The sequence below is a fragment of the Leptonotus elevatus genome, chromosome 7 (assembly GCF_054856555.1).
Source record: "Leptonotus elevatus isolate MCC_2025b chromosome 7, RoL_Lele_1.0, whole genome shotgun sequence".
In the NCBI taxonomy this organism is placed as follows: domain Eukaryota; kingdom Metazoa; phylum Chordata; class Actinopteri; order Syngnathiformes; family Syngnathidae; genus Leptonotus; species Leptonotus elevatus.
Genome location: NC_141245.1, coordinates 5,582,679 through 5,609,806, shown reverse-complemented (window position 1 = coordinate 5,609,806; position 27,128 = coordinate 5,582,679). Strand labels below are relative to the sequence as shown.

The following is a 27,128-nucleotide window of genomic DNA, read 5'->3' as shown; positions in this document are numbered from 1 at the left end:
ACGACACACACACAAAACAAAAACATCGAGTAATGTGGAATAAATTGAAATGCTGATAATGACAGTCACAAAGAACAATGGAAACAGAGAAAGTAGTTTCATGGTGTAAGATTACTACGTAATGCACATCACCCACCCAAATTGCATTTAAGTCGCAAACAACACAAGATGTCCATTAAATTTAGTGGCACTTAGTGTATAATATAATTCGATTATGACCACAAAAAAGGATTTTCAACTTTGACGGCTAGAATTTAATTAGTGCAAGCATTCCTTTTTTGAACATGCCGAGAAGTGGTTCCTTGGTGATGTTGCTTTGCAGGGAATGTGAAATTTGAGTTTAAATGGATCAACAATTCCACTTATCAGTTCAACAAGCCAGAGAGAATCAATTCAAATGATTGAAAATATATTTTTACTACAACAAATTATTTTTATCTCATGAAAGGAAACTAATGTAAAATTGCCAGTCCTCCTCTTTGTTGTCTGAATAGCAGTTTAAATTGTTAAAGTAATAAAAAAAGACATTCCAAAGTTTCTCCCTCATGCTCATGCGTCTAGTAATGATGTTTCTCGAAGCAACTGCCAGATACTAAATGGTGCAAGAGGGGAACATTACAACAGTAATCACATGCAGGCAATTAACTGCTGATTTTCCTGCTACTAATGATAACTTCTTTGCTCATCGCTTACAAATTCTATTACTGCCTTACCACCACATCTGATTAGGAGGCAGGCTTTAACACTATTGTTAATGGCTTTCTAGTTAATACAATGGTGTGGAGAAGGATAATGTGCAGTTATTTTCTACGTCATCCATTCTCTAATATTCTTAATTCTTCAAGACGGAGATACAAACCACTGCTACGGTGCCAACACTAGATGATGATAGTATTTCTTTTAGAATTCTTTTATCGAACTTTGGAAATTAAAACATAAAAAAGCCTGTTTTGGATTTTGTTCAAATGGTACAATTAAGTTTATTGCCCATCCAAATCTTAGGTATCGAGCATGCATTCAACTGACAAATAGAAGGCTCAACTTATGTGGATAAAAATAATAAAATAATTTATTAGTAGTTTTTCAAAAATGGACACAAAATTGACATTTAAAATATCTGCTTTTGCTCCCGCTGAATGTCAAAAGCACCAAGATCTGTATTTGGCCTCAACAGTTGGATGGGTCCAGATGTTACAACCACTTAACTCATGTTGTCCCTCTGTCTCTCAATGAGGAATCCTCTAGCCTTTTTTTCTTCTTCTAAATGTGTAATGATGGGTCAAGGTGTCAGTTTATCTGTTTAATTGGATAGCATTTGACCACAGAAAATAATCTTCCCATGTGCCAGGCGTGGACAAACTGTGCTCAAATGCCATATTGGATTATTAAACAGACTGATAAAACAGGTTATTCAGGGACGAGGTATATAAAAAGGATAACACAGAAATATATTAAATATTTAATTTTAAAGAACATGTAAATGTATATGTCAACATATTTTATCTTATTTTTTTGGCAAACTAATTATTTAAGGAGATAAATCAATTTCAAAAGAAGATAAATCAACTGAAGCAATTTCAGAAGAAAACGCAGATAAATTAATTCAACAAGGGGCTCAGTGGTAGAGTGGCCGTCTCCCATGCATCCGTGAGGTTGTGAGTTCACTCCTCAACCCTGGTGACCATGTCGAAGTGTCCTTGAGCAAGACACTGAATCCGATTTACTCCCAGTGGACCTGGCAGTGCCTTGCATTGCAGCAACCGACCACTGGTGTATGAATGTGTGTGAATGGGTGAATGTGAGGCTTCAATTGTAAAGCGCTTTGGGCACCATATAGTGTAGTTAAAGTGCGATATAAAAAGCAGTCCATTTACCATTTAACAAATATGGCATTACTCGTAGTCCGGATTAAAGAATGGATCAGGCGGTCGTATTTGCCCCCCAACCATACCTTGCACACCCTTGATTTAACCTATTGAACAGTAGTGTTTTAAGATGAGGTTAGCCCGAAACGAAGGCTGCGTTTAGACAGACAGCCAAAATCAAATTTTTAGCTAATCCAGATTGAAACTAGATGGCTCTTTTGTAGTCTGAACAGTCACAAAGCACATGAAATCTAAATTTTGTGTGATGGTTTGAAACCACAAGACGTAGTTTCATATCCGATTTGGGACGGATGAGTCTCATTTTGAATAGCTCCAAAACACACAGATCGATTGTTTGAATATGCGTGCAAAAACACAATACGGCAGCGGTTCTCCCCAAAATGTTACTCTCGCAGTTTTTTTATTGCATTTTTAAAACATGACTTTTGTTTTGTCAAACTCAAAATGAGTTACTGGTTGTCTCTGAAGCAGAGATATCAATAAAATTAAGCTTCATTGTGCTTAACACAATGTTTCAATGTACATGTTAGACTTATAATAGGACTCCAAAGTATATTTGTATTCAAGTTAATTTTGCAAACAATTATCGGCTCACTTATCGGTTATGAACATCGGCACTTTCTAAGTGATTGGTTTATCGGTATCAGTTGAAAATAGCATTATCGTGCATTCCCTAGTTTTTTTTCCCTTTTAGAGCAGATATATAATGAGGTTCATTGCAAAAGCTTAGATCATTTTCTTGATTTTTGTCTCTGGGTAATAATAAATGCAGTGATGTGTGAAACAGTATTTTTTAAAGTGGAAAGCTATTTCAAGTGTCAAAAGGACAATTCAACCCATTGTTTCTTTTTGTGCAAGTGTCAATTCAACATGTTTAAGCCAAGTAATAAAAATATGCATATTGCCTTGAGATTTGCCCTATAAGACGGCATAAGAAATGAAAAAGAAACTACAGCAAACAAACAAACAAAACAAAAAACAAAAATTGAGCCCACAAGCCATCATAAATAAAGCATGACGGCATTATGAAAACTCAAGAAGGGGAAAAAATAATAATGAGAAAACAGACTGAGAGGCTGGGCGGCGTCATTTCTCTGAAACAGACTACTGATGTCATTTACTCTGCATCAATATTTCACAAGCAAGATAGAGGGAGTGGAGGAGGCGGGATGGAGGTGTGAAGGGTTTGGAAAGTCATAAAGATGGACGAAGAGTGTGGAGCAAAGACGCACCCAGATTCCCAAACAAACAACGAGAAAATAGAGGAACTGTGAGGGACTAACTTGATTTGAGGGGAAAAACAGAAGGTTGGAAAATATGTTTGTATAAACTCATCCATATTCTTGACAGGGCCACATGACATTAGAAAAATTCAGAGTAAAGGCTGTTATCAGCACCACCTTTTGACCATATTAAGAAAAGCTGGTTATAATGAGATACAGGCCCAAAGCCCGATGAAATGCACCACACACTGGCGCCACAAAGCTCTGTTACGTATGACTTTGCTGTCAAGCTGCAGTGACTCATATGCTTCAAAGCCCACTTAACACATCCAAAAATGAACTCATGTGTTTTCTCTGCACTGACCACACTGTGTGCCTGTAATTGGTATTCTCAATACATTGTTGGGACTGTTTCTTATTTTTAACCATCAGTGGCAGATAACTGTCCAAGAATTAAAACAAAAATATGCATTCATTTTACTTTAAAATAGCACCAATAGAACCACATATGACGTATTGTGTTATTGGAACCACGGCTTGTTAAAGAAGTAATATGAAAAGCTTGAGCAACTCCAAATTCAAGGTAAAACTAATAAATTAGTATTATTCTGATGAAGAAGTACATTACTGTTGCACTTTGATTTTATTCAGAAAATTCAATTACTACTGTACAAAATATGTGACAGTGGTGCCTGGAGATATAACTTTCTCGATATGCGGGCCATTATTTGAGCGATTTTGGTCTGACGCAATTTTATGATACGAGTGCGCTTCATACCCCCACCACTAGATGGCAGCAACAAACGTCAAAACATCTGGCCAGCATCAATTCATCCTGTTTTCCTTCTACTGGCAGTACAATGTCAGCTGAGTTTGGGAGAAAGGAAAGGTAGATCCTGGACTGGTCGTAAGTCAATCACAGGGCACACATAGAAAACCGTTTGCCCTCACATTTGCACCTACGGAAAGTTGGTATTTTGCTTCACTTGATCTAAACCCGCATGATTTAGGAAATTGGAAGAAGATGCGAACTCTACACAGGAAGGCTGGAAATGGGATTGTGAACCTCAAACATGTGAGTCAGACATGCTAATTACTAGGCCACCTTGCAGTCCGACAAATTGATATGTAATGCATTGTCAACATTTAGGAAATGCAGAAAAAGTGTTTCTTAATATATTTCAACATTCAAAGGTTTTGAATAAATGGGAATAACATTCAGCTCACCCCAAAGAAACCCCTTAAGATGGTTGGTGGCTCCTGGTGAAGGGAATGGCATCACATATGGTCAGGAACAGTCCATTTACTTTGTACTTTATTCTGACATGATCATGTGATATTATTATTTTATTTATCTCATGTCATCATGTCAAAGCGTATGGTTTATGTGATTGCTTTTTTTGTGTCAATTAACAATCAGATGATTAAATCAATGATTGCAGTCCAATAACGTGAATACAGTCATTGGTAATTTGACGGCAGGCTATATCGCAGTTCGAAGAATTACAAATGATCAATAAAGTTCCCATGCATTATCCTTCATCACCGTAGTGCTTACTTTTTCCGCTGTTGTTCAAACATGCCTTCTGATATAAAGATATGATTCCCTATTGTGATACAGTATGTACATTATGGCTGCATGCACAGGATAACTCACTTTCCCCATTCAGAGTATCACAAACATAATATGACTTTGGGTCACTCCAGAAAGGCGATGCCTAACTCTGGGAGGCAGTCACTGATTGGATACCTCGGGTGACACAGTTGGAAGATGGAAAGAACAGCATGCCGGGTTTGAACAGCCTCAAACTTGTACAACACCTGATCCCTTGCTTTTCCCATCAAGTAAAATGAAAGTGGTATGTACTGTATTGGCGTATGGAGCCACAAGTGTTCAATTTCAAATATAGGATAACATATGTGATGTAAGCATACTACCAAGGTGGTATTTGTAGGTTTGCTCCAACAATAATAATGTGCTTAAATGACAATTTGAGTGAGGCATCATTTAGAAATGCAATACAATTAAAATCGTATAATTAAACAATTGTGTGTAAATAAATACAAAAACTAATGTTTAATGAAACTTTACTTATTTGACAATTTAGGAAAATGTGACAAAATCTGACCGCTTGACAAACAGAAGTGTGGCTTGCTACTTGCTGTTACCAAGCAGTGTTTGAAGGGATAATTTTAACAGCTCTGTACAACTCTGACACATGGAAATTATGTATTTTTTTGTAGAAAGGAGAGCTGTCTTGGCTCTTGTGGTTAGGGTGGCACTTAAAACCAGGGAAAAAAGGTTCCTGGAGTGTTAAGAGTTTCAACACAATAGTGTGGATTGAATAGATTTTGATGGCTTGCTCCGATTAACTATTTCAAAGCAAACTTTCCACTGTGCAGGCCATCATTTTAGATGCATTCATCAAATACAATGCTTATGACGCTGTCTTTGGTGTATGTGTCCCAATTTGCACTCACACATGCAGTAGACTAAGACTTTTATTTATTTTTGTAAATGTGTGTGTGTTTTTAAATTTTCATTGAGTCACAAAATGCATACATGCAGATTTGCTGGTTAAATATGCTTGTTTGATCCGTGGATATGTGCAATTGTTCAGTCGTCTCATCACATTTTACAGCTAATGAAAAACTCACTTTGTGCCACGCTCACGAAGACAATCTTGTTTAACACCAAATTGGTCTATAATGTATTTTATATTTCTATTTATGTATGATATAAGTAATTAATTACTGCGAGTGTGCACTGAAAATGTGATTGCTGGGAATGGTTTCTCCCCATTGTAAGTGGACACTGGGTCAAATGTTCTCCATAACCTCTCCTGACCTTTGGACCAATAAAACAGATGAAGCAAAATGAATCTAAATTTTGACAATCGTGGAAGCAAGCAACTACCGGCAAAAGGAGGTCAGCAGTCAGGTTACAGGTTTAACAAGAAGAGACTGTTCAAAGGATGTTGGCGCAATGGCACAGATGGGTTCGGGGTCGGCATTGCCCAGATCACAGGCCATTGGCATGAGCAATTAGCTCTGGAATGGAATGGCAGGATGAGATATTTTTGATTGGCTGATGAACCTGTTACCCGGCGGAAGCCTGCCATTTGGGTTGCCCCAAATGGTGGAATCTTACCACAACAGATATCCGGACTCGTTTTGACGGCCTCCTGGTGTCAGGAGACACGGGGCTCTCGACATTGTTGTTTTTCTTCCACCAACCAAGGACAAGCAGACAACATTAAAAACACCCTCAACAGTTGAAACAAATGCCCCCCCCCCCCCCCCCCAATAAACAACCTTTCCTACAAGGCCTAATATGTGCCTTGTGAATCGATTGCAATGCGGTGGAAAGTAAAGTAAGAACTACCGCTGTAGTTTGAATGAGAAACAAAACTTCAATTTGGTATTTTGGACAATACTCAGACAAAATGGAAAATAGTGTCTGTATTGACACTGTTGATTGGATTTATCTGCTTGTGTGGGAGGTACTGTACTGTAGCGTGGGAGGTACTGTACTGTAGCGTGTGAAGCCTGTACGTGAGAGTGCGAAGAATGTGTGAAGAGCATGCCGTGAGCCACTGTGTGGTGTTTGTGTGCCGTTATTGGGTGCGTTCAAGGACAGGGTTCTCTTACCTCTATGAGTTCTGCATCTGGGCTGGCGCAAAACAAGTTCCTTAGACTAGAGTTGGTTGAATGATCCTGTGAGCCTACGAGACAAAATCCCCAACACTGTCACACAACCTTCATAGTCAATGGATTCTCCAGTTAACAGTGGCCATGTCAAAAGCTCCCAAAATCTTAAAATCAGTTCCTCTGCTATTCCTGTTTGCAAGTGCAGTACATGATCTGAAAAATGAGCAGAAATTAGCTGACCTGTGAACCAGTCTGGTATGTAGTTAAAATGCTCAATATTTGCACTGAAAATGCCAAAGTTCCCAATTCCTAATTTTTTAAGATTCCCTAATCTATTTCACATTGAGAATTGGAGGTAAGAGAATAACAAACCGATTGGGATATCAGTGGGCCGCTCCACCACAGAGGGTCTCTTCAGAGCAGGTTTCAAGGGCTTCTGAGGAATCTGACGAGTAGGACTGAATGATGATTCTTCAGTCGAGATCTGCAAACGCACATACACAAAATCATACAATAAATCAAATTATTTTGACAACAACTTTCAACTACACAGTAAATTCTGTAAAGTAAATTTGACATTGTTTTGAGTGGGACCAAAATAGACTCCGTTTTAGAGTAATATTTACACTTGTGAGTAAAATAAAGAACTGGAAAAAATAAAACATAAAATTGACTCAAGGGTGGAGGAACAAACTCACGACCTTCAGCTTGGAAGACAGCCAATCTACTCCCTTAGCTACGCAGCTTCTGATTTCTGTTAGTGTATCGCTCGTGTCAGCTGCAGCTGGTACCATGGAATCTTCCCAACTCCAAGAGACCAAAAATGATGTCTTTGGTCTCTTGGAGAAAAGCAAACAGTAGGAGGGGCATAGCTCAGGTGGTAGTGTGGCAGTCTGCCAAGCTGAAGGTTGTGAGTTCGTTCCTCAACCCTTGAATGGCTTCTTTTTTTTTTTTTACTCTCTAGTGTAAATCTCAGCCTACTCTAAAACTAAGTCTATTTGGTCCCTCTTTAAATAGAGTCAAATTTACTCTAAATACTGTAGAGTCAAATTTAATCTACATAATTTCCTGTGTACTTCTGCATAAAAACTTAAACTAAATGAACTATCCATCCATCTATCTTCCGCTTATCTGGGGACAGGTCGTGGTTGCAGCCTTAGGAGGGAAGCCCAGACTTTCCTCTCACCAGCCACTTCGTCCAGTTCTCCTATGGGGATTCCCAGGCTAGCAGTCTCTCAAAACTTATACTGGGTCTTCCCCAGGCTCTCCCTTTACCAGGGAGACTTCCAGGAGGCATCCTCACCAGATGCCGGAACCACCTCATTTGGCTCCTCTTGATTCGGATGAGCCGTGGACTGAGCTTGTTTTGGATTATGAACAGAATGGGTAAAAATGGGCAGCAATGGTAAAGTTCAACCCTCACCAGAAACCAATTTGACTTACTGCCAGCAATACGGACCAAACTTCAAACATCGGTTGTACAGGGACTAAGTAACCCAGGGAATCTGGGTAGATTAGTTGACTCTCATGCACACTCTAGGACACTGCTGAGGGGCTAAAGATGGTCCACTGCTCCACTGCCAGGACAAAATCCAAACTGTTCCTCTAAGACTCAACTTCCAGACAGACCCTCCCCCCAGAACCCTGATCGGAAAGACTGGAGAGTGTCTGTCTGCCAATCCAGGCACTGTCCCCCAAATGTCCACATGATTTTGCAAAGGTGTGTCAACCAAGACAGCACCACAACATCCAGAGCCTTTGGGAACTCCCCAGGGCTCTGCCACCAAAGAGCTTAAGGTTATAATGCATAATATTGCATTTTTTTTATGTATTTGTCTCTAAAGTAATACATAAATTCACTGTAAGCATGTTCCCTGTGTGTGACCTCTGACCTGGAAGCGGACCTCCTGACTTGCTCTCTGGTTGTTGTCTTCGCAGTCAGAGTTCGAGACAACAGACAGGCGCTTCTTCTCTGCTGTTGCACGCTCTCTGATGAACTCCAGGCGACGAGAGCGTCCTAGCTGCAGGGAGAGCAGCGCCTGGAGCGGAGCACGCTCAATGGAGCCCAAGAGAATCATGGACGCTGAGAGAAGTACAAGAGGGAAAAAGGTTAAGAAAGATCAAGCATTTTCTCGCTCCTCTTATTGGCCAATCAGAGACATTCACGGCAAAATAACGTTCGCAGGAGGGTTGCCGGTTACTGCAAAAATAACCGCTGCCTAAATGATCGCAGGGGAATTTTTTTTTTTCAACAACACGCTTGCTGCGATGTACAAAGCTTGACGCTACAAACTGGCTGCTACAGTGAAAATGTTCCCCCTCTACAACACGAGGATCAACAACACAGGAGAAAATAATGGACTTTCTTGACTCGTGCAATTTGCCACCGACTTCTGAAGGTTTGGGTTTTCTTTGTATTTGCTAAGTAAATGTGCTTTAAGCAGTTATGTTACAATTAGACTTCATAGGGTAAACACTACCTGGCCTGTTTTTATTTTCATTTCATTCCATTAAGGTTACTATATTTGCACTTTGTTTACATTTCAACTATGAAAAAAAAAGGTGGCCTTAATATTGTGCTGCAATAAAAGTGATATTATTGCGAAGCACCAATCGCAAATCTATTGTTCAGAAATTATTACCAATATCGTCAAAAATATTGTCACCGCAAATTTCTTTGAAATATTGTGATATACTTTTTAGGCCATAGGAGGCATATCATTTGAAACTATGAGAGGCTAGGAGGATAAACAAGAAAGGACTGTAACCCATAAAGTCCAGAACGTCGCACGACTTAAACATCCTAAATCAGACCTTCGCCACTACCTCATATATAAATTTGTAATAATAGACATTATTTGAAAGTAGTGCTGTCACTATCGAATATTTTAGAATCTATTAATCGATTATTCAATCAATTACAGTATTTTCTGGACTATAAGCCGCTACTTTTTTCACTTGCATTCGACCCTGCAGCTAATACAAAGGTGCGGCTTATCCATCAGATCACAAGGGGGCACACTATAAAGGAAGCGCAAGAACGTCAGGCAGAGCAAAACAAACCAAATGAGCCCAAATACAGTAGGAGAGACAGATTGAGAGCGAGACAATTTGCACCCTCATTATGGAAAAGAAAGTAGCGGGAACCCGGGGTGGTAACATTAAAACACCTGCGGCTTACAGTCGGGTGCAGCTTATATGTGTAACAAACTCGAGTATTCCCCAAATTTAGCTAGCACGGCTTATAGTCAGGTGCGCTTTATAGTCCAGAAATTACTGTAATCGGATTAATTTAAAATTTGCATTAAAAGGTGCATTGTACTGTTTAAAAAAGTAATATTAAAGTTTTTTCTACATTATGCATGCTCCACCAATGCCCAGATGAGTACGAAGAGCCATGACTCTTTTACTCTGACTGCATCTATCAGCTTTTACCTTCCCTTTCTAGTAGACAGTGCGGACCCTCACACTCCGCAGTTTCTTTGGGGAGGGTTGGAGTTTTTCTTACCTCATTTGAAGTCATGCCTTTGTTTGTCAACTGTGGCTGTCGCTTTAAGATATTGCAAGTACTCGCATGTGCACCATGAACGAGCATGACACAGATGTTGCAGTTACGCTTTGGGCCAGAGGTGGCAGTCATGAATAAAATAAGTGACAAACTGCACAAAGATCCTTTAAAGTGTATTACAAGAGCATTTTCGCCCTGATTACTGTTTGTTAACCAGTGATTGGTGTTTTTCGTACTTTGTATTTGTATAGAGATTATTTTTTTTTTTTTTATTTTAAACGGGGATTGTGTAAGAATCCAGAGTATGGCACCGCATCACCTGGTGGTGCCTCCTTGTTTTGGTTGTGCCTATGCAGCACTTTTTGTTTGGCCATCATTGCATCTGATGCCGTGGAATTGTACGCACAATCGTGACACGTGGTAGCGCCAAAAAGCCTACTTTTTCCTATTAATAAAGTAAACATGTGGACTTCCAGTCCCTTTTTTCTTTTTTTTTTAATCCAGCAGCGCAGTCTATGGCTGATCAGTCACCGCACGTTACAATTGATGTACTGCACTGTTACCTTTTCGGTCAAAACTAAATTAGCAAATGTCTCATTTCGATTAAACATAGAAGATAATCAGTCTTCTTCCATGAAGGATTAAATAAATCAGCAAACAATTACTGTTGATCTGCTGATATAAGCTCTATTTGAAAATACAAATAAATATGTTTCAAACTCGAGAAATTACAGTATGTGCTTTGGAAGAAGGAGCGCCAGGAACTTCATTGCACAATCAAGGAGAGTAGAAAAAAAGAGATCAGAGGCAAGAAAATGGCATCCTTAAGGGAAGAAAAGCAAAAAGGAAAAGGACAGATTGGAAATGAAGCCTCAGGAGGATGAAATGAGAGAAGATTACTTTTTTTTTTTTTTTAAAGAAAAAGTCAGCAGGTTGGAAGAGATTCCAAACATGTTGCAGCACTGCAGGGAACCCAGCAGTTACATAATTTGTTATGTAGTGAATATGTATAATTTTAAGTCTATACGTATGCACGTGTGTGGCAGTTTGCTTGCTGGCTCCTAACTCTCATAACAAATAGTGAAAGGACTACAGATAACTAATGAATAAATAAATGATTACATTGTTAGTCAGGTTTCTGGCAGACAGCACTAAGTGAGCAATTTGCTTGCAATAGGAAGTCAACCTTAACAACGGACTAACTGAGAGCCACTTGAAATAAATTCTGGCTTTGAGAAGACATTTGCCCCTCTCTCCCCCATGCACTATATGTCAAGTGATGTCTGACCACACTTGAAATAGGTTAAATTAGACATAGACTTTATTAATCCCATGAGCGAAATAAAACTTAAATTGCTCCAATCAAAAGAGAGTCAAAGCTAAGAACACATTTAGTTTAGTTTAGTTAGTTCCCATGTCCAGTATAGATAAGTATGTCAAATTGTGCAGGGGAACCTGTATGAGTAATCATGACCTTTAAACTTAAAAGAAAAGCCTGGAAATGTGCACTGTTTGTTCCCTAGCAGCACCGTCTGTATTGACCCCCACACAGTGCCTCTATGAGATTTTCCCAAGCAAACATATTCATATTAACACATTTTATAGTTCATGTGCTGAGGCTGTTTGTAGATCTAACTTATGTTTTAGCCCTAGCTTGGAAGTTAATAGCTTTGCCTGCAAGATTAATTCTCTCGGGATTTGTGAGTTCACAAACCCAGAGAATCCATCTTGTACAAAGCCCACTGATTTTCACAGTGGTTCGGACCAATATTGAATGCATTTCTTTTTTTGGCCACTGTATGATCAGTAGTGCATACACACATCCAGATGTGTAAAAAGGAGATTTAATATATATATTCAATATCAGTTTATAGTATACCTCACTATTGTAAAGTTTTTTTTATATGTACAAATGCAATTGGCACCGGACACTCCAAAAAACCTCATATGCAAATAACACCCATTCAATAAATCTTCATAGACATACAGTATATACTATACGAGTCAAAGATTCAGATTTATGCTATTGAATGAGATGGTTTGCTTGTGTCTCACCAGCTGATTCCACCAGCGCCAGAGTTTTAAGGTGACCCGTCAGCAGGACATTATGCAGGTCTCTGTAGCAGCAACTGAGAGTGATGTAGCGCACGTCCCTCACCATGATGTCCTCTACACGAATGTTGTACTTCCTAAGAAGATAATTACAAGAACATCAGCTATAAGGTTGCCATGCAAAGTAAACAACACAACAAGAACAATTTTATACAAAGGGCCAAATTCATAATGAGTTTTGACATTTTATAGTCACTCCCAGACAACTACTGTACCAAAGAACATTTTTCCGTATATACATCCTGTGTTGATCAATACCCGTTGTAATAACTGAAGCCGATAATTCACGCTTCCGTCAGCTAACTGGTCAATCCACACATTGGCGCGTTGACACGTCATTCAGGATGTCAGCGGCGATGACGGCATGGCCATGCGGACACTTGCATCAGCAGAATTGTACACCACTCATAAACACTGAGCTCTCTTCCGGTCTGAGCTTGCCAAAACATGCAAACGAGGCAGCAGTTGCTTGACATCTCTGCTGCCAAGCCCGCTAGTTGTGCCAGCAAACAGGTTCCGGCCAACTCTGCTTTCCTTGCAGTTACAACTCAATACATTGACCTCTCTTTAATACAAAGTCAACATAATGACTATACAACACTATCAATTTTGAATAAAAGATCAGAAAAGGGTGGAATATGCTGGTAGTCAACTTGACAAACTGAACTTGAAGTGAACTCTGTCCTTCTGAAAAGCATTACACTTCATATAGATAAGGCCACGTACCACTGTTCAAATGCCAGGTTTTTGCCACATAAGAGGTAGACAAAGTTAAATATTTTTTTGCAAAAAAGGCCAACAATTAACTTAATGTATAACCTAGGATAGCGTATTAGGGCCACGTGTAAATATTTGTTATTTTCAGAGGGGGGTAATATTCAGAGATAAAAAAAAAAACTCGAACATTTGCCACTTTATAAAGTGTCAAATTTGCAAGAAAAAAAACTCTGAAACTTACGAAAAATACACGTAGCTATAGTATAATGTGAGGATTAGTTAGTGGTTAATTGAACACTTTATAAAATGAAAAGGCAGGATGGAGAAGGATTTATTCTTAATTTAAACTTTATTCGTCATACACGGCAGCCAGAGTGACAACACTTCCAGATCCCCTATCAGCTGACTAATAGTAACCAATCAGAAGCTAGCATACTTTAGGAAAATGAAAGTGAATGACAGAGAGCAGCAGATTCGACACATCAAATTAGATAAGTGTACAAAAAAAATACCAAAACGTATGAATGTGAAAATAGTAATTCAGGAAACATAAGTGTAGAAGTAAAATTAACTTAAATGCTTGATCCTCAGGGTATGGAACTTCGCGAAGAGAGGCATCTTTGTTGCTGGCAGTACCCAACGCTTCAAAGTGCGAATGCTTAACATGATATGATTATTCTCTGCGAAAGCGATTAATCACCTTATTTGAAAACCCGACCGAGAAGTATTGTCACAAACATCCAAGTTGTACGCTACGTGTATTTCTCGTAATTTTCAGTTTTTTCTCACAAATTTGCCACTTTATAAAGTCGCAAATTTACGAGTTTTTTTCGCAAATTTGCCAATTGCGAGTTTTTCTTCTTCTCAGAATAGATTTATACGTGGCCCTAATACACCGGCGTAATAACCAGTACAACTCAATTACAAAAAAAATAAAAATATATGTTTTTGTTTTTTAATCGATGCATCCTGCTGTCAGTTAGACCTTTGTAATTTGTAGTGTAGTGGATAAGAAAGAATAATGCAATACAGTACTCTGAATTGGCTACAATTACACCCAAGACAAATTTCCCTGAGGATACAAGTGGAAGATGATGAAATCCGATTGGTTCACTTTTAACCCGTTAAAATGCCGACCGCCCGGAAGCCTCCACCCCAACCCATTGGGCAATTTGTCGCTGATCAGTTTTGCTGCAAGCTCCATCTTACAGATCTGAGTAACAGATTTATAAGGTTAGAAATCCAGACTCAAGGGTCATCCATATTTCAAGGGAAGAGAGAAGTGATACATGTCAATTGAATGGTAAGTAGTGAAAACCGTGGCCAATTAATTCATCAACCTAAAATTGCATAAATATAAAATCCAAAGAAACAGAGTGACAGATAACACACTCATGCCCACAGATAAACACACACACACCATGCAAATCGTCGTTATGTAACAGTTCCCATGCTTTTCAAAAATGTCAATTTAACACTGAAAGAGACAACTGGGATGATGTAATATGACTGTTAAAATATATATTCACAAAAAATATTACAGAAGAAAACAGGAAAAACTAGTCCTCTCACCAGTGTGAATGTGTAAGCAAATGAAAATCCCCTCAGATGGGCGCATCACACAGCCTGGCGTTACACAAGTGTTGCTGAGTGCGTGGGCTGGTTGATGCGTGGGGGTGAAGTGGATATTTACCAGTTTGAGTGAAAAACACATTCAGCTTTGAGGAGGCTGCATGTCCTACAGTATTTGTCAATTTTTCTCCTATCCCACAACCACATACGCAGGGTAACATTTTTGTATCCTGCTCTATGTCTCTCCATCTTCCAGAGCTCTCGTTAGTTACGTGGGTAATGCAAAAAATAAAAAATAAAGCCTACAGTTTGGCAATCTAAGGCTTTTAAGTGGCTTGGCAATAGAACAATCCTACAGGAAGTTTAGTTTGTATGCATGTATTAATACCAGTGGGCTGTGATACTTTTGAATAGTAGCAGAGTATATAGCTCAGAACTTGGCAAAACCATTCTGGTTGCTGTTGTAGTAGCAAATGGTAGACCACTACTAAAGGATGGGGGTGGGGTAGTTCATTTCTGGTGAATAATTATGATTTAATCTAGTTTTTCTATAATTAGAGATCAAAACATGATGGCTCGCGTCACTAAATGTCTGAAAACTATGACTATCAATTAATTTGCACATCCATCTTATGTCCACTTCAACATGTAAAACTATAAAATGATCAGCACAATATTTTCAATTTGCAGTGATGGTAATGGCTTTTGCTAAAAAAAAGCTCATATTTGATGTGAAATATTGAGCTGTTTGCTTTTATATTTTCACATGTTGAAGAGGACATGAGTAGGGCTATGCATATCAATTTTGGCGATGATGGGTCATGATTTTTGGATAGTAGGTAACAATTTAGACGCGGTCAAAGCAAGCCAAGAAACAATAGCAATGCTGCCATCTTCAGTGATGAGCAGAGACAATAAATAATACCTTGCATTGCGGTTCATCACAAAAAACAACCTTAAATCACTATTGAGTTTTTCAGGGTGGTTAATTTTAGTGTTGACATCATTTGAACATACAGACTGGTTACATAAGTGCCAATGTTCAGACCATTAAATGATCATTTTAACTAATAGGTGAGTATGATTGGTTGTCTTATACTGTATGTGCCCTGCAATTGGCTGGTGACCAGTCCATGGTGTATTCCGCCTCTCACCCAAAGTCTGCTGGGATATCATTTTATCCACGATCTTAGTGAGAATAAGCAATATAGAAAATGGGTGGATGTATTGATGGAGTGTATACAGGAAATAAGGACACTCTGTTCCATAAAGCATAATAAGAAAGGCACACTCAGTTACATGTGCGCATGTATGATCAATCATTAATCATAAAACACGAGTGGTGTGTATTTTTATGTAAAACATCCAAAGTTGTACTTAAGAGTGCCTTTACAAATACATGTTTTATGATCAGTAGAATAACAGAACGGATTGTGTTTAAACTTTCTACTGTAAGACATCGGCTAAACCTTAAAACTGCTTTGTCTGTGTAAAACAAGCAATCAAAGTGATCATGCAAGTTTAAAAGAAGTTGACAAATGTATGATTCTATGTGAAAAACCAAAACAAAAAAATAAAAAACAAACAACTAATGAAGATGTTAAGACAAATCTGGCCCATAAGGTCACAACATATAGTAAGGAGAGAGAACGAGAGAACGCTGAGAGTGAGAGAGGAATGCGTAATGAAGAGATGAATTGTGCAGTTGAGCTGAGGTGGAGATGAAGAAATAGAGGTATTCAAGCAGGAGGCCAGTAGGAGACACCTCAGGGGAAGGCCACACTCAATGATGACCAGATGGAGGGTTGAATAATAATAATGAAAAAAAAAATCTCATTACTCTCAATTTGTAAATGATGCATCCAAGCTATCATTGTCGCCTAATGATTTGGCAACATCCATAACAATAAAAGGTTCCAGACAATTAAGAGAAAGTGAATTTTGTGCTGTCTCACTGAGCTCGGAACACCCAGCAGCTGGCAGTTCTATTCAGTATTGTTTGCTTGCTATAAATTATCAATGGGAGTAAAGGCAATTAAAAGCAATGCAACGCTGAGCTATTAAGCCAAGCACCTCCAAACAAACTGTGCCTTCTCGTAAAGCACATTTCATTCAGAACTCCAGTTGACAGAAACTGTCACACTGTAAAAAAACAGCTTCCATCATCATCATTATCTGTCAGTTAATATGGGCACATCCCACAAATCACGTCATCCATCCATCCATGGTAACTTAGAGCCAGTTGCAAGTACACCGACCACCAGTCAATCACATGGCCTTGTAAGACACAGACAAAATATTATGAGAATTGTGTTCAGTTTTTGTTACAAGGCCCTCAAAGCGCTTTTGACTCCTCATTCACCTTCTGATGACGCAGCATCAGGAGCAACTGGGGGTTCAGTATCTTGCTCAAGTATACTTCGACATAGTCACAATGGCATGGGATCGAACCCACAATCTCTGGGTTGTGAGACGACCACTCTACCACTGACCCACGTCGCCTTACGCCAATAAGGTGATGTTCAATTACATTGACATTCATGTTTTTGGAATATGGGAGAAAACCCAAAGCAGAAAGAGCCAAAATTGGATTAGAACCCAGAAATGTCTTTGTGAGATGTTTTAACCATGTGATAAACGTGTTAGTGTGCACTGTTTACATACATTATCATAAATAATAACATTAAACCTTTATCAGGTGTTGCAAACTAGTCAGGCTAAGAGCCACAACATTGACTATGTTACTGCAAAGAGAGCACACAGACAAACTGCCCCTGTCCCATCTCATCACTTCCTAGCTTTCTTTTGCATGTTTTGACAAACTCCCCTTAATTCTATGGCTTAATCATTTGCGACAAAGCACATGGGCGAGATGCACATACATGCCCTTATCACACTGCACTTGCTCAGTGTGAAAGGTCCACGCAACAGCAGGCCCATATGTGGAAGTGCTGACGTAGCAGCCTACCAAGGAAATAAAAAGTGGATTTTTCCACTGGTTGAGATGAGAAGCAGACTACACTGCAAAATAAAGCCGTGTCTTTGCTCATTTTAACTTATTTGCTCCCAAAAACAGATAAATACGTTCTATTTTAAATGTTTTAAGTGTCCAAAAGACGTTTTCACAGGTTTTTTTTATGCTAGAGCATACAGAAGGCTTTGATGCAGCCTCTGAACTGCAGAGAACAGGTGAAGCAATGGTAGTAATTAGAAAAACGTGGCAACAGTGAATAAGAGATCAACCAGGGCCATGTTGGAAAAAAAAAACTAATGTACCCTTAGTTCAGATTTGTGAATAATGATGAAATTTAGCTATATTCTAATGCTAATTGCTGCAAAACGGAAACCGATAGAAATATACTTTTTTTCCTGATGAAAGAAGCTCTAATCTTTCTTTTGATAGGTTCCATGTTTTTATAGCAATAGAACACTATTTTCTGTGGGTCTTGCAAAATCTGTCAAAATCCAGTAAAACAGCCGGGAGTGAATAGGGGTTGTTTCAGTGAAAATGGCTGGAAGGAGGAAGAGACAAAACATTTTTTTTTTTATTGTTGATAAACGTACTGTATGCATAAAGGCTAGTCCCCAACCCTTACCACATACACAATGAATGAATGGGGTTGATGATGACGCGATGCACCCAGCTAAGATACCCGGCATCGAGTTGGCTGGGCCTGATTGACAGCAACAAAATACTTAATCTGACCACTCTCTCAAATCATGCAATAAATATATGGTAGATGTACAACAACTGCCACAAAACCATTTTTGAAGATGAATACAATAGACAAAGGTCTAGTGTAAACACTCTAGCATGCATCTAGAGGTTTCTCCAACAATGTCCACTTTACTTACTCATGGTGTCCCCATCCCAGCTCTGGGAGATAGGGTAGCTTCTTGATCCGGATGATGGAGTCGTAGAGGGAGGGCTGCAGGGATTGTGCCACTGCGTTGGCGAGGATCACTGCTATCATCACAGGCAGGATGTGAGAGATCTGTCCAGTCAGCTCGAACACAATCACTGCAGTGGAAACTGTATGGGTGACCGCTCCTGACAATGCTGCTGCACCTGTAAATGGGTAACATGACAGTGAGCTGAGCAAAAGAACAAACAGTAGTTGACATAATGATACTGTACAAGTATGACACTCTAGTCCAGCGGTCACCAACGTGGTACCCGTGGGCACCAGGTAGGAGCAGAAGAGTAGCCCACAGGTTTGTTCTAAATATAACTCGGCAGTGACGTGATCTTCTGAAAAGGTTAATATTTTCACAAATTTATACAAACAAAAGTGTTGAATGTTGAAATGTATCCTACCATTTAAATCATTGCTGATAATAAAATATGCTATTTGTATTCTTTATCAAGTCAGCTCTGCTTACAGCAATTCCCTGCCACCACGAAGAATCTGGGTTCAAACCCCACTTAGACCACATTTTAGTACATTCGATGGTTCGATACCAACTATCATATCAGGAAATTGATTATAATTTCTTGAAATGGTTAAACCCCACCTTAGACAGATTGCAGTTGAAGTTTTCTCTTTATTTATTTGTTATTTAACTACAATTAAAAATGTGTAATTTATCTTCCAATTTACTTCATAATCAATGCATTCAAATCTTAGCATTCAGCTAATAGCATTCAGCATTCCCACGCATTTTCTGCAAAAACTGCTCTTTTTCTAGTTGTTGCAAGGAATCATTAAGACGGTCAGTGTCTTCACAGTGACAAAATCATATATTAAAAGTAATTTGCGCAAATTTGTTGCTTCAGAAGCATGTTCTAACCTTACACAAGACAAATAAAATGACAAAAAACACTGCCAAAATCACTTAAGTTGCAGAGATACAGTACTTTCATGATGGCACTTAATTTATTTTTTTTGCTTGTTCTGCCCGAAAATTCCTAATATGCCATCTCATACTGTTCTTAACCCCTTAATGACATTTTTAAAAACCTCCTTATTTATTGAAAAATATAGCTTTTTCATGGAAACTGTAGAAAGTAATATATAGAAGTAGCATTATCGGTCAACTGCACAACATTCACTAATATTCTCCTTTAGGAAGAACTCCTATATTCAGCTAATACAATTAAGAGACGTTCAATATTTCCATATCGTTTTGGACCAATAAAGTGTTATGGATAACAATACAAAAGCTGCATTGGAGCGACAGAGGAGCATAAAGTGAAGAGAGCCTTCACTGCTCAACCGGCAAAACGGATCAGACCTGTCAAAAGACTGATATAAATACTTGGGGGTGATGGGGAGGTGGGGATAGTGGAGGAATGAAAACATTCAAATAAAGTGAAAAGGGGTACAAAGCCAAGTAAAATAAATGGTATTCCAGAGATGGAGGTTTCATTGTTCTCTCACATAATTTAATTAAAGTTGGCTGTGTGCTTCCAATTTCCACCCTCTGATGGATGCTACGTCCCCCATCTCCACATTTAGCATGCACCACAAGCTCTTCGGCAGAATTAAAGAGGCTCATCAGAATGTCAAGGCCTGAGTCATTAGTTGTAGTGCACCACAACATCAGAATAATCATAGCAGACAATAAACACAATCTGCAGCCTCTAATGGTACGATCAAATTAACTGCATATGGGGCAGCAGTAGCTCATCTGAAAAGGCTCAGGCTTTGAAGCCGCAGGGCAACGGCTCGAGCTCCGCTGCAGACAAATGTAAAAATGGCAACTACTTGTCGGAAAGATGTTTGTGCCTGCTTGTGTATCAGAGGAGTAAGACAAGCTGATGTTCGCTGATTGATTGAACTGTTATGTCTGTTACAGTAGGAGTAGAGTAGGGTGACCATATTTTCATTTCCATTAAAGAGGACACTCGGCCTGGCCTCAAGATACTGAAACACTACTCTGTTAAAAAAGGGTTTCCCACATAGCAGTGACGATCTGCCTCCTCTGCATGGGATGAAAATAAAAAAACTAAACGTTCTTAGTTTTGAAGTCTTACTTGACAGATGAATTAAAAAAATAACAATGTTGTGAGCCAAACATTTTTTGCTCCCGTGCATGGATCGAACCTGGGCCCTGCAGTGTGGCAGCATAGAGCTTTACCAGTGAGCTAAAGTTCTGTGCCGCCGACACAGCTAAGAACAGTTCTTTAATAAAAAACAAACATACTTTTTCAACATACAGTATAATAAGAATTACACAAAATTTGCCTTTCTTTTTTCCTTACACCCCTCACAATCGACTTGGGAGCAGGGTCTACCAGTTGCTGTAACGGTACACTCCGCCTCCCATTTGGCGCCCGGCGAAAACCAGACAGACATTTTCATGAATTTATAAAATGTAAAAAAAAAAAAAAGTGGACATGTACAGTACAGTTAATTTATTAGTGAGTTGTATTTATCATAATTTGTTTTTATTTATTTTGATTGCCAGTCATCAAAATATTGGGAACCTGGTTTGGATGATCATCATTGTTTTAAACTCTTGCCATTATGTTTTCAGGTCAACAAGTCAATTTGCACATGGATTTTCAACACACAAACACGTGCGCAACATATGCTTACGCACACAATACTTTACACAGTTCTGTAGAAAATTTGTAAAGTAGGATAATTTAGCACTTGACACATGAAAATCGGCATATTTTTCCTTACCAACAACAGCATAACCTCCCGGTACAATGGGGTAGATAGTGCCATCTGTGTTAATGCCATCTGGGAACCAGGCCGCCATACTTTCTCCCACCAGACGGCCAAATGCTGCCCCTAAATGATTGGATTTTAATGATGCAATTAAATACAAACACTGTAATGTATTTGTGCTATGCCTACATTCTCTCTTGCACTCTTGCCAAGATTTAAGCAGAAGATCACTACTATATTGATTCCATATAAGAATAGATGCGATTACATTGGTACCGTGTTTGCTTCGCAGCAGTTGCAGTTTTAATGTCATCTTTTAACAGTCACAAATGGAAAAAAAAACAACTAAAAACAATACAGGTATTACTTTTCAGGATGCACAGTATTTAGTAGCTGTACTGTATGTGGTAGGTACATTCTGAACATTTGCTTTCATTTAATTTGAAATGTACACCAATTTCTAACCATTACCACACAAAGAGAGATAAGAGCAGTAATGCCTTACCTATAACAAATACTGGCATGAAGGCCCCACAAGGTACTGGGATAGTTGTGGCCAGGGCAGACATCCAGAACTAGGAAGAAAATGATCAAGAGTTAAGAAATGAGAAAGAAAACAAAAACGGGCTCGTATTCAATTAGTTTCTGCCTGCTATCTCAGCGGCAGCGAGCAGAATCCTCTCCCGGCAATGAGGAGGCAGCCGTATGGAGCTTATTGCTCAAGTTAGATTACGTTGTCACGTTCCCTCTTAATTTGACAGACCTTCTAATGAGGTCTGAATAACGTGCAGTGTTCTAATGATTGAAAAACACTGCATAACAGGATTGGAAGAGTAATGAGAAAACATGGACAAATAAAATAAATACTGCCATTGGGTATGTGTAAGGCGCCAGTTCTAGTTTCATGAAACATCACTGCATTAACATAAAATATATTTATATTAAATTAGATAACTAATATACGGTATATATTATATTCTTTATTTCAACCATATGCTTGTTTCTGTTTTACGAGGAACTAGAAAATAAAAAAATTTGAAGATAAAAAAATTGCCATTAATTTAATGCAATTTTAAGGGAAATGCTACACTTGGATATACTGTAGAGGTCTTTCTTTAAAATGATCTGCCATCGCTTTAGGGGGGAAATTTTACATCTCAAAAGTACTTGTGACATTGATCTGGAAAAAAAGTAGTATTAAACATCCCTTGTGTGTGTGTGTGTGTGTGTGTGTGGGTGGGTGTGTGTATTCCTTGTGGCACACCTTTTCCTTGATTTGATCTTGCGGTGAATAACACATGAATGTTAAGGACAATTGTGACATTTGTGAGAAGAAAAAAAAATCTATCTGTCTCACATCAAATAATAAACACCAGAATGTGGTGATGAAAAAAAAATCATATAGATTCTTACATCAGCAACCAGAGACCAATGTTGGTAAAATAATGAATACTTGCCATTTCTGTTTGCATGCATAAATGAAGACTTACAAATGAGTTTACAAGCAAACCATTACACAGACCTCATCAATGTAATCATCTCAAGATTTCAAATAGACTTCTTAATTACACTTGCTGCCTGCACATCCTTGCATGCTTCCAGTCCTCTCCCTCTTCCGCTCTCTGCACTCTGTCTATAGCATGATGTAATTAAGAGCGACTGTCACCGCAAAGTATCAGATATTCTGCTGTAACCCTACACTGCTGTCTTTTTCACAACCTGCATTATGCACCCCCCCCCCCCCTCCACACACACAGGATCCAAAGCAATTGTTATGCACCAGAGAATTTAAGAAATGAATAAACAAAACGGGTCAGACAAAAAACAAAACAGACTATTTGACTGCCCTCCATGGACTCATCATCTTCCAGTACTAAAATCTTTATATCAGCAAAGGACAGTTTAAGTGATCTTGGAACTGATAACCTCATTTTAACTTTATTGAACTGGTTATGAGCTAGTTTGAGACATTTGCTACCAAAGACTAAAACAAAGAACATTTTCGCTATAAATATAGTTAGTTTTAGTTAGTTTTGTAAACATAAAATGTAGTTTCAGTTCGTTTTTGTAAAAAAGAAAAAGAAAAAAAAAGGCATTTTCATTTTTATTTTGTTATCGAATTTGTTTTTTGAATTTTTTATTAGTTTTCGTTAACTAAAATAACCTTGGGTTCAACAGATTAATTGCATTTCAAATTCGGAAATGTATTTGATACATGAGTAAACTAAGCTTGGTCACAGACTTAATTAAAATTGTAAGTCATGTCTTCACAATTCATCATGAGAAATAATCATGGCTTCAACTGTTTTATCTTAATTTCCTTTTTTTTGTTTTTAACGGTTTTAAATAAGACAGTGAAATTCGCTTCTGTCCTGATTTAATTAAAACTCTCAATCTTAATTCAGTTTTGGATGATATAATCTTCAATTTTTACACCTGCTTGTTGTGTATGATAATTTTGCATTGTACTCATTGAACTTATGTCTTTAATGTGACCACAGAACACTGGAGGTCAACAATGCTTAATTATTGTACATGATTTTTTTAAATCCAAGTCTGTTCAATCGAAAGTAAGGTTGAAATCAGGTGCTTTTGCACTTATCTTGCATAAAACAAGACCTTCTCTGCCTCTCCTTTTCTAACAAGAGGATATCCTATACAGTACATGAGTGTGAGGCGCACACCCTGGACATCAGGCTTTAGCTGTTTGCGGACACTTTGTTCCCAGGTGTCACAACCAGTGATCTTATGTAACATTCTTGTAGGGTGGAAGAAACTACTACTGGTGATGTAATGTAATGTGATGGAAATGAATAGCTTGTTTACTCAATGAGGTATGTTTACACAAACTTTCATGTGTATAATATGCGAGTTTGGCTAGCGTTCCTTTTAGGAGCGCTGCAAAAGCTTTATTATTTGTTAAACACACATTTCGATGTACTCAACCATATCATACTGTACTAACAGTACAATTTTTTCCTGTTACTTACTTTAAGATACAAGGGTTCATTATAAAATTACAAACACTAGTACACTATTTATTCCAGGTTCCCAATAGACAATCTAAATTACATATTTATTTTAGAAACAAGTATGAATTTTGACAAGAAGAAAAACTTGTTGCACCCACCACAATCTGAATTTGCACAGCGAGGATGGGTTTTTGCAAAAAACGCAATAATCAATAATCAAATATAATGTAATACGCTGCCGGTAGTTGGTTTCATGTAAGTTTGCAAGGAGAACTGACTTGTCTAACCAAACTTGGAAAATTCACTGTAGAGTATTTTATTAAAAGGTAAGCTTGCTGAAATAGCCTGTTAAGGTTTTTTTTCCTTCCCTTATTCTGAATGTTAGATTTGCCATTGTGTGAAACAACAACAACATATAGCCCCGTCAGTGTTAATGCCAAATATTTTGCTAAACGCGTGTCTTATTTCTCATCAACATTGAGGCTGGACGTTAACAGATGTCAAATTTGCATTCCAAAGCCATTTGTTGAAATATAAAATATATTATGATGACAATCTTTTGGCATGATCAATACAAAATGAGAAATGAGCAATAATCTCAGGTAATAGATTATATGCTTAAAATATATCAGGTTCAGAACATTGCATGAGTATTGTATTCTAATAGTTGTGATGAATATTGATGTTTTGAAAAATATTTAAATGGCAGACAGCATGTAAATGTCCTGTGGTATGATGCCTATTAGTGGTTTCCTCAGTAAAAGGCCATGTTGGTTACTGTTGTAAATGTCTAAAGATTAATATATATAAACTCTCCACGGTAATGGGATTCTGCTGCAAGGTATGCCAGATTTGTGCGAGTGTGTGCACAAATCATGTACGTATTTGTTGCAGTTACAAACATTGATTAATTCAACATCCTTCGTAAGTGTGAAGGCAAGCAAAATACTAAAGTTTGGTAGTTGGAATGAAAGTTTGTTTAGAAAGTAGTACCAGGACAAGATGGCTGCCATGTTGAATAAAAGAACTATTCATTACAGAGACAGAGAGTAAGAGAGCAATTTCGTCTTGAAAATCACCATGCTGAATCCAAGAAAACCAAAGGGTGTAATTAGGCAGAGACATTACAGATTCACTGTGAGAGCAGTGTGTGTGCGTGTGTGTGTGATGTAACATTCTGGCATTTGCACCATTGCACAAGCAGAGGTGAGACAGTAAATAATAATATATAGATAGATATATGCAGATTGGCACAATAATTATAGTGTGAATGTTTGTCCACTCTGTTTCTTACATACATTATATACGTGAATGTTTTTGCATCTTTATCCTTCAAGCAATCAATAACCTCTTAGACAAGTGACAAACCAGGGATGTTCGATGCCACTTTTTTCAGACCGATACTTGCGCTTTTGATACATAACGTTTCCCCCCCAAAACAATGACAGATCATTTTAAAGAAAATCATATATCTCAATTCAGTATTTTTCTTTGAAACTGCATGAAATAGCAATTTTCTATTCTTCTTCGAATTTCTAATTCATAGTTTCTGCTCGTAAAACAGCCATAAGAGGACAACCGATACTGGTATCAGCCTTTGTCGAGAGTACGGATACCCTGAAATAAGGGCAGGTATCAGCCCTATACCGATACCTAGTATCAGTACTCAACCATCACCTACTTCGTAAAAAAGGAAAGAGCATACCGTGGTTGTAAAGCTATATAATGTGACTGACTGGTTTCATAATTCATTTTAGTGAAGTGTTTCCTTTAAAAATACTTTAGCTTTAAGTTTTAATAGAACAATTTCAATTCTGGCGTCAAGTACTGTACAACAATCTATACCTGAAGTAAGACTTTACATTTCTCTGCATTTGTCACTTACCTTCATGACAATGAAGATAACCAGTGTGACAAAGACGTTGACCTGCGGATGTTGCCAGGCCTGGGAGTGTCCAATGTAGTCAAACTCTTCAGCAATGCCCTGTTTGGCCCAAGTGCGGTTGTCAAGCAATGTCACCAATGACTCCTTCTGGGTGAGCTGCAGGGCCACATAAAAGGTATCGTCATTATCACAACAAAAGTAGTCTTTTTAATAACACAAGGGCATATAGATTTGAAATCATAATGTAATAAACTAAATTGTCAATTAGTCAAATGAAATTTTTGGGCTTCTCAAGAAGATCCAATACAAGAGGTGTATTTAATAATTCAGCTTCAACAAAGACAACAACGGGCAGTTTATGATTGACACGGTCACTGGATATTAATTTACCAATATATTTATTATGGTAGTTGTATTTTGCAGTGGTTAAGAATTGTCATCATACTGATAGACATTTCTTGTATTTTTATCTTGCTGTAAACTGCAGAATCTTTTTTTTTTTTAATCCCGTAGTTTACCAACTACAACCTGAATTTTTTTTTTCTTACGCTTTGAACCCTGCGGCTTTAACTGTGACGCGGTTTATTTTTTAATTTTACTGACAAACTTCACGCCGCCAATGCATTCACCAAAAGTCTCATCACATCCGACCAATGACGTCACCAAGCACGTCACCGTGGGCCAATTAAACTGTCCGAGACTGCCCTCAAGCCGAATATTTATATCAGTCATTTGCGTAATTCTTGGATGACAAAATATTTTACCGAAACTGGCTGCATGCATGTGAAGCATAACGGTAATGCTTTCATGAGCAACTATTGCTGAGGTTTGCCAGTGGATCCTGACAGCATAGAGCAGTGTAAAAAAAAAAATCCACTAATGGCAATTAGCTTCAAAATGCTTGTCCTGCCAAAAGATGAAGCGATTTTGCCTCATGCAACAACAAACGAGAGTGAGTAAGTGTGTAATGGAGAAGCTTTCC

At 38.2% G+C, this 27,128-nt stretch overlaps 1 protein-coding gene across 6 annotated transcripts in view; it reads right to left on the bottom strand.

Moving 5' to 3' along the window:
• The window catches only part of LOC147170457 (chloride channel protein 2-like), a 104,376-nt gene that overhangs the window by 17,351 nt on the left and 59,897 nt on the right, over positions 1-27,128 (bottom strand). For 2 of the 6 annotated variants that reach the window (XM_086080597.1, XM_086080599.1), the window contains 10 exons: positions 26,147-26,302; positions 21,795-21,864; positions 21,302-21,412; positions 18,525-18,738; positions 12,324-12,457; positions 8,653-8,843; positions 7,133-7,244; positions 6,761-6,834; positions 6,261-6,335; positions 4,337-4,369 (listed from right to left, as the gene is read on the bottom strand). In XM_086080597.1, coding sequence (XP_085936723.1) covers positions 4,337-4,369; positions 6,261-6,335; positions 6,761-6,834; positions 7,133-7,244; positions 8,653-8,843; positions 12,324-12,457; positions 18,525-18,738; positions 21,302-21,412; positions 21,795-21,864; positions 26,147-26,302 — 1,170 coding nt within the window. The remainder of the gene's footprint in view (positions 1-4,336; positions 4,370-6,260; positions 6,336-6,760; positions 6,835-7,132; positions 7,245-8,652; positions 8,844-12,323; positions 12,458-18,524; positions 18,739-21,301; positions 21,413-21,794; positions 21,865-26,146; positions 26,303-27,128) is intronic. The other 4 variants (XM_086080598.1, XM_086080600.1, XM_086080601.1 and 1 more) reach the window with 2 other exon arrangements.